Source organism: Bremia lactucae, linkage group LG5 (genome assembly GCF_004359215.1).
Source record: "Bremia lactucae strain SF5 linkage group LG5, whole genome shotgun sequence".
NCBI lineage: Eukaryota > Oomycota > Peronosporomycetes > Peronosporales > Peronosporaceae > Bremia > Bremia lactucae.
This window is the reverse complement of record NC_090614.1, coordinates 3,711,124-3,720,019: the sequence shown is the minus strand read 5'-3', so window position 1 is coordinate 3,720,019 and position 8,896 is coordinate 3,711,124. Positions and strand designations below refer to the sequence as shown.

The 8,896-nt window shown below is 47.3% G+C and overlaps 1 protein-coding gene across 1 annotated transcript; it reads left to right on the top strand.

The window, feature by feature from the left end:
• Positions 1–4,241: 4,241 nt before the first annotated feature.
• CCR75_001085 (uncharacterized protein) lies at positions 4,242–8,837 on the top strand (the record flags this gene model as incomplete). The annotated part of the gene is made up of 1 exon (XM_067959190.1): positions 4,242–8,837. One exon carries the CDS (start codon positions 4,242–4,244, stop codon positions 8,835–8,837), a length of 4,596 nt encoding a protein of 1,531 aa, XP_067821039.1.
• Positions 8,838–8,896: the final 59 nt, after the last annotated feature.

Genomic DNA, 8,896 nt, shown 5'->3' with positions numbered 1-8,896 from the left:
TCTGTAAATATCACAAATGGCTTATAGCCAAGCAGATGAATTCTGAATTTGACAAGAGTATGCTTCAATGCAATCAACTCCTGTCATGAAATGAACATTTCTTTCCCGCAGTTTTAAGCTGTATAGACTCGAACGCAATTAAAGTTCGCGCCCATCATTATCTGTGTGTAACAGAGCACTATAATCGGGGCATGTATAAGATAATCCTTAATTGCCTTAAGCGCACCATTCTCGGTGCTAGTCCAGCACCAGCCCGTATCCTTTAAAGGACATATTGTAATGAATGACTTAGCATATCAGCGCAATTCTCGCTATATTTGTGCAAGTAGCTGGCGAGGCCAAATCACTTACGTAAATTCTATTGCTTCATAGGGACCGGCCAATCAACTATGGCTTTTACCTTAGCGAGACCCGCTATTAGTCCTCGCTTCCCAATGAAGCACCCTAAAAAGAGAATTTATTTTGCGCTTAAAATGCACTTAGAGGCATCGGCATACATTTATTTGTGCGCATGCACTCGATCACTGCTCGCAAATGGTTTGAGTGGCTCTCCACATCCAACCGAAAACCTGTCCCGCACGACTGTGGAAAAAAATCATTAAAATAAGTCTGTCCGTAAACTCGATCAGTACGATACAGTTGCGTCACTAGATGGGTAAAAGAAGCCGGGTATCGAAAAGCCCTTGTGGTGTGACAAACCACTCCCACAGCAGACTGCTTGGGGTAATAACCGCTGTAAGCGGAATATTGCTAGCTCTCATGATCAGCTGGTAATAGCCATCGACTACGTCAAGCGCACTGTACATCGTGCATTTCACCATATTGTTCTGAGGATCATTCTTTCTAAATTAGGAGTCTATGCAGGTATAGTGTCTGCATTATGCTTGTACAATGCTACATTTGCCGTTCGAATTTTTTTACACACAATGTCGGTATAGAATGAGGAGATTTACTCTCACGTACTTTTCCAGCCTCGTGCTTACCACGGCAGAAATCGTCAATGACGGCACGCTATTCTTTTGGTAAAGGCCACCGTCAAGTAAACCAGTATTTGATTCCAGGAACCAAGTCAAGTTTTTGACGGACACCTTTATTAGGAGGTAAAACAGATGGTGGGTTGATACACTCCATATCTCGAAATTCATAAACTAAGGAAAAGAATGGTTCCGTGGGATCGTTTAGAATCGATGATCCACTCCGCGCACTAAGTGCCGCTTTTGTGTCCTCCAGGACGACTTCATCAAGATGCGATGATGAGATAAACTCAATATCTGGTCGAATGACCACCATTTCAAATAAATTACCAGTCTTTAAGGCTCAGTCGAACTGATTAGAAGACATTTCGTCTAGCCCTAAGAGAGCGTGTAACCAAGGAATTGCCTTGATGCTAACTTCTCCCTCGATTTTTGTAGTCATACCTTAGAATCGTATGCAGCTGGTCGCCAGTATCACTTTGTGACGTTATTGACGCTTCGCGTCTTCGCTGTGGTCGCTGTCTCGGTGTCGAGACAATACGCATCTTATAGGACGGAACATCCATGTTCCCAAGCTCCACAGGTTTTGCAACCTTTACTGCTCTGTACTAAATCTGGTGTCCAATTCGACATCCAACGAAAAGTTATATAACTCGAATTCCTTGTCCGGTGACCGTTTACGGGTCACTTCACGTGCATTAGAAGGGTCTAACAATGCCCTGGCAACCTGCCAATAATGTCAGGACTGAAATTCAGTATGGTGCTACCTCGGCCAACCATAATCGCTGAATTTAGACGTGCCACTCCACCTGTATCAAGAATATTACACCCTTGATGACTTGGCTCTAGGCCTACAATGCTTCCAGTATTCAGTAAATCATTATCGCGACGAGTGTCACTCGACGGAGTACGTGCACTTCCACCCCCTTTTATATGAGTCGGGCTCGGTATTAGTGATTTCAACATTGGAGAGACATTCCAATAATTAAAACACTGACAGATTCGGTCAGTGGCTCGCGTCAATAGCGCTTTTGTTGCCAAGCAAAGGTGGGTAGTGACTCTCCAAAGTTGTGCTTAGAACATTGCTAGTTGCGCCTAAGGTCTTAGATCTTTAATCGATCCATAGCTCATGGCGTTTAAGCCAGGCCATACCAAGGATGAGATCATATCTCGAATTCGAATTAAGGACGAGACAGCGTTCCACACTGTAAAAGTCTAGAAATTTAATACTTAAGTTCAACGGAACTTTAAGAATAGTGACACCAGTCCCAGTTGCTTATCGAACAGTGATTGCATCACTTTCATGCGCTTTAAGTGCCTCAACATATTGCCGATTCCCTTATAGAGAAAGACGTCAAGTATAATTGCAAGACGCCCCTGAGTCAATTAGAATTGACCATGACTTATCAAAGCCCTTCACAGTCGCCTGAGCGACTAACAAGTCAGGCTTGTACTCACGGCCCATGCCATTGCGCACCGAGCTAATTGGGCTGAATTATGTGTACCCTCGCCTCTAGAGGTTCAACAAAGCGTAGGTCCTTCCCAGTAGGGCGCTCGCACATACTGGGTATCGACGTTTTCCCGCACCGTGCCAGACTCCTGGTATAAGTCGGAATTGCTGCTCTTTTGAGCTTTGCGCGCATTGCGTAGGGTACAAGCCGGGTGTAAGTGTTTTGTGTTTCCGCACATATCTCATCTGCGGATGTATTTATGCAGTTCCACAGCCTAAGGGGCTTCTTCTCCCTCCTCAACGAGGCTTTGATCCATGGGCTCTCGTTTAATAGACGCTTCCGATGGACTCGAAGAGCTAGTAGGGCAAACGGGGGTGCTAACACGAGCGGAATTGAAGTCGAACTCAGCGCGTAGCGATTTGGCAATTGCCTTTTCGAAAATAGAAGGATGGGATCGGAGCAATTCCATCCGGGCAACGCCCTCATTGAAAACCCCATAAAGACAGTTACTATAATTGCTTCTTGCACCGGGTCTTGATGCATAGCGGCAATGAGAGTTCTCAACTCCTGGACCTAGGCCTCTAGGGCTCATTTACCCTGACGAGTCGCTACAAGCCGGGATCGCATAAAAAGCCTAGCTAGGCGGTACAAACATACTAGTCATTTGCTGTTTCGGCGAACCCCATGTGGGAAAAGCGTCGTTTATAGACGTGCTGCACGAGGGCTCTATATACCTAAGAAAGGCTTCTACTTTTCACAGATCAATAAGCAAGTCTTAGGAAGGCACTAGACGCTTTAGATAAAAAGGGAACTGAACTTTATTAAAATGGTTTTATCCAAAATCTTACCCGAGCTAAATTAAAAAAAAAATCGGCCGCCACATTCATATCCACATATTTTACCCGTAAAAATGGAATTTTAGTGGCTAACATTTCTTATAGAATAAGAGAGTTTTTACCCTATATTAAATGTACCACAACAACGGTTCTAATGCCCTGTGTAACAGGCTTACACTGCGTAATATTACACAGTCTCCGTTAAGTACACCAATTGTACTTAACGGGACGGTCAATTACTTAAATAGAGTAATTAGACCCACCACTCCGGTGTGTTCACATTTGTGACTAACCCTTGTGTATGTGATGCACATAGGTGCATTCACATCAGGAGGGACGACGGCTAGCGTCATCCGTTACGCGAGGTAACTAGATTGATACGCTCGCAACACATAATAGTGTTATCTACAGAGATGACATTTTTGATTGGTAAAATCAGGTAGTTATATTTAATGCAATTAAATACAAATCAGTCTGAAAACTACTTCCTACTTGGTAAGTGCGCACGAGGAGCCGGATTACCGCTCCCGTGACGACACTTAACTTAAGTACTTAGTGCGTTGGGTGAGGTCGTAAAGGCGCCCAAATTAATATGTGTAAGCGTCACCTTAACCATTGTTAAGCAAATCAAAAAGTGTTGTAATTATCCTAGTATGACACGGTATGTATCTCCTATGCCCCACTCTTATACACCCAAAATACAATTTTCTACATTTTAAGTGTATCATATGACATGCCAAATTTGTTTAGTCTGTATAATTCTTTCGTTTCACATTCCGTTAATATCAGTAACAATTCGTTTCTAATAGCATACAAACTTCTGTGGGAATTTTCTGACACACCCATTCGTAAAACTTGAACGTGTGCAAAATATAGCAAGCAATCTGTCACAGATTAGGTCCTCTTGCCTTGCAGCGATAACTGTGAAATCTGATAGCTCGTCCAAACATTCAGTTTGACTTGCCCGCACGGAGTGATTGATGGACGCCCCTGCAAGTGACGCCACCGTTTCCTTGACTCCTGTGGCTGTGAATGACTCGATTCAGCATCCAGTAGACGTCCCTACCTCTTTCCACGCAATGCGCTCGCCTTATCGCCATCGACGACGAGCGCGGCAGGCTTCAATCACGCGTGAAGGCACCGAACGGCAGAGTCCTCCACCACCGCTTCGCCATGACCTTTTACTCGTAAATTCCACCGAGACACCATCGTATCGGCTACGCGATGTCTCTGTGAACTTAACAGGTCGTACACACAGCTCTCAAGTGTCGGAATTTCCATCCGAACGTACAAATCAGTGGCCGCAACCCCTTACGCGTTCCATTAATAATTCCTCGAGCTCCAAGACACAAGAGCAATTGGCATTTATCAATTGCAATTCTGAAATCCCTGAACTTGGCGGACAGTATCTCGACAGTAATCCACTTCGGTCCACGCATTATTACGTGGCGGAGAATGGACAGCTCCGTTTAAGGAAGCTCTGGTGGTGTTACAGGAGACTCCGACGCATATTATGGTATGTATTTCCATGGCTCAAGCGCGATAGCAATACGTTCTTGAGTGCATCCATGGTCGCGAATTCGACGCTTATTCTTGTAGTTTACGTGATTCGAAAACTATTAAATTATGGCGTTGTGCCTGCGATTTTAGCTCATAAAGACGATGGCGCAGCAGATGGAGCTGCGACACAGTGTCACGATCATTCGCTTCAATTCTTTGACATGTACGTCTACACGTTAATAGCCATTGTGCTCTTATGTCTCCCAGCACTGGATTTCAAAGCGTGTCGATTGTACCAGCACGTCCCAATACCCTCGGCTCTACGGTCGTCTCGTGAAGCACAATCAAACGAGCCATTGCGGCTTGAAAAAACCTATTTATTCACGCTCTGTGAACTCATTGTGGTGCTTGAAATCCCGTATCTTCTCTATATTCTCGTGATTATCTTTATCCCGACACAAGATGGCAGTCTCTCCAAGATGATCACCGCGTGCAATCAACAGCTTGCAACTGGGTTTTTCGTACTCTTGGTGTCTGTCGAACTCGTGGCAGTGTACGCGTATATTCTACGATGGAAACAGATTCTTCTGTTTCATCGACTGCATCAACATTTTCTTTTTCAACGCGGGTACGTCCCTGGCCACACTCGTTTTGAGTATGTCGAACAATCGTTTGCAACGCCAGTGTATGCGTGGCTTCCTGCTCCACTCTGGGCGTGCTGGCAACGACTTCAGCGACAATGCACTGCAGCAGCCCAAGACGGATCGCCTCGTCACACTGGCAGGAATGCGAAAGGCTTGACGAAACAGATTCATGACGTTAAAATCGGTCTTTATCGCGCTGCGAAACGAGGCGACGTGGATCAAATTCGCGTGCTCTTGGACATTGCCATTGATCTCTCGGGTCCGGACTTTGCCACGGAGTGGTATGAACCGTACGTATGGAATCTCGGTGGAGTCGTGCTTCTTGCACGTGGTCAGCGAAATCCATTGCATGTGGCCATTGCGTTTCATCACGTTGACGTTGTTCATGAACTGCTTGCAAATGGTCATTTTGACGTGCAACAATTGGACAAACTCGAGCTCTTGCGGTTAGATGTAGCGTGGCTCTATCGAGTCCTGTTTCGAGTACTTTTCTTCGTGCTACGTCGATCAAGTGCTGGGGTAGTTGCAAATGCGTCTTTAGGAGGTGGGACTGGTAATGGCGGTGTCGCACCGGGATTAGCCAGTGCGTCGCATCCATTTGGTCCAGTGGGGCTCTTTCAAGCGACGTTGTTATCTCCTCTTCATGTCGCGGTGACTTTAGGTCACGTGGAGCTCACGTTACTATTGCTTCGCTACGGGGCACAACCAGATGCGTCGGCCGTGTCCACGCACCCTCGTTTTGCGACACCACCTCTCTACTGGGCTGTGAATAAAGAGTGTACACGGCTATTACTTGATGCTGGTGGGAATCCACTTGCTTTGCCAGGAGACGCGAATGGATTGTTGCTTACGGCTTTTGAAGTCGCACGAATCGCAGGAAACGCGGCAGTGGCACGACAGATGGAGAAATACGGCGGCGACGTCGCGCTTACTCCTTTGCATGATGCGTGTGCAGGGGGACGTCATCACGACGTCTTATTTCTGCTGGAACACGGGGCTGATCCCGATACTCTCGGGGAGCAAGTCATTGGATGTTTTCGACGATCGCCACTTCATTGGGCTGCAATGCGAGGCCATGCGCGTATCATTCGACTTCTTGTACGCTACGGGGTGAATGTGAATGCACGGGACGTGTTTGGACGCACGCCGTTAGCGTGGGCGTGTGTGCTAAACCGAACGCGTGCGGTTGAAGCGCTGTTAGCAAGTAACGCGGACGTGAATTTGCGGGACGCGCAGGGAGATCCATTGCTTTGTATCTGTGCAGCTGGTGCGTGTGCATCAATCAAGCGAGGCAGCAAGACCGTTGCAGGGAAGCAGAATAAGTTTGGAGATGAATGTGTGGACGAAGTTGATTGGGAAGAGACGGCGGACGAAGGAGGCGATCTGGGCGCGACGTTGAGTGGACAAAAGGCCCTTGCACGTGAGTTAGATCCGTGTATTTTCCAGCTCTTGCTGACTCACGGAGTCGATTTACACGCGACACGTGCGAGTAATGGCGATTCGGCGCTTCACGTGGCTTTACGCCGACGCCATCAAACTGCAGCAATATTGTTTGTACGTGCTGGATTAAGTCTGACGGCTGTGAATTTCCTAGGGCAGCGAGCAATTGACTGCGCTCAATCCCCCGCTCTGCGGTTCGCAGTGAAGAAAGAGGCAGGGCAGCGTGACGTCATGATTAGCTACAGCCACGCGCATGCACCATTAGCACGTAAACTCCGCGATGCATTAGAACAACAGCGGATCACGACGTGGATCGATACGATGGGTCCAACGGGTATCACAGGCGGTTCCGTATGGCGTCAAGAGATTGCACGTGGAATCCAAAGCAGTGCGCTTGTCGTGGCTTTGCTCACAAAAGATTACCCTGAATCGCAATGGTGCATGAAAGAACTTGCGTTTGCAAAGATGCAAAACATCCCTGTCGTGGCGATCCAATGCGAAGACATGGACATTTCGGAAGAATTACAAGTTTATCTCTGGACTCGTCAAGTGATTGATTTCAGGCCCGCAGTGAAGCACATGGAAAAGTGTGCACGAAAGTCTTGTGGAGGAGATGAAGGAGAGCACGACAGGGCCAAGGAGTTGATGATGGATCGCAATAGTTCGCATACAGTCGAGGATACCGAGTCGTATGAAGATGGCGCAAGTGGAAAGCACGATTTTAATAGCCAAGTGATTAACACGTCCGGCGAAATGAAGTTGGATCACGACGACGACGAGGTCTTTTCCCAGTGTCTACGGATGCTTCTAGATGGCATTCAAGATCAAATTGAATTACATCGGGCGCGACTCGCTCGGCGTCAAGCACAGCAACAAGAACAAGTTCAACTACCTGGGAATGACACGGATGGACGAGGAAGTTGTTTCAACGACAGCGAGTGTTTTCCGGACGACGATAAAGAAATGAATCGAATCGTCGCAGGCGTGAAACACACCGAAGACGTGAATGAGGCGCAAAGATTGCTGAATTCACCGATACAGGACCGAATTGAGTCGCTGGCTTCGTCTTTTATCTCGACAGCCACGGACTCGTTTGTATTCATTATCCATGGCGATTTTCATCTGTCGTTCTGTCGACGCTTGCTTAAGACTATGCGGAAGGAAGGAATCCGCTGTGTCGTGGACGAGACCGTGCCAGCAGTACAACAGACGCATTTTCCTCAAGAGCACGGGAAGATCGAGACTTCAGGTGAAAGCATAGAGTGTAGTGGCCTAGAGCACCCCGTGCTTCCCCTTCCTGTTCAGATGCGACAACTTGCTGCGAAAGATGCCATTCTAGCCTGCTCGGCGGTGATTGTCGTGCTGTCACCTCTATCAGCGAATTGCGACTTGCTAGCTGATCAAATCGCATTTGCTGAAGATCGTGGCAAACTTTTAGTCCCGATTCTATTGTCGCTTCATAAAGTCGATCTTGCCAAGCGCTATACGTTTTCACGGAGTATGGTGCACCACTTTAACGTCACGTTGGGCTACGAGCAGAGCATGGAGCAATTGACCAACCACTTGAGAGCGCAACAAGAGGAAGAAGCTCGAGAACGGCGCCAAAAGCGTCGATGCCAAGACCACAGTAATCTTAGTGCTATCGCTCTCATGTCTTCCGGTTCCTCGGCTTCAATGTTAGGTACAAACTCGGATACCACCGAGATGCAGCTGCCATTTGATGATGAAGTCTTGCCACTCAATGCGTCGCAATTGCTGCCGACGCTGCCTGTGAAAACGATTCTGACTGCATCTCGTGGAGGAAGGGTGACAAGTGGGAGCTCAGGAGGTCACGGGTGGAGTGAATTAGAACCTCTCGAGACAGCGGATAACGCGAGAACCAAGAAGTTACGTACTGGATCGAATGCTTCCATAGCCAGCAGCCCAAGTAGAGAAAGCAGTTTGACTTCACCAGCAAGGCAGTACTCACAACATGGCCGAGAATGTCAATGAAACTAAGCGCACTACAACGGAACACACGAACGAATTGACAAAATACTTGAAAGACTTTT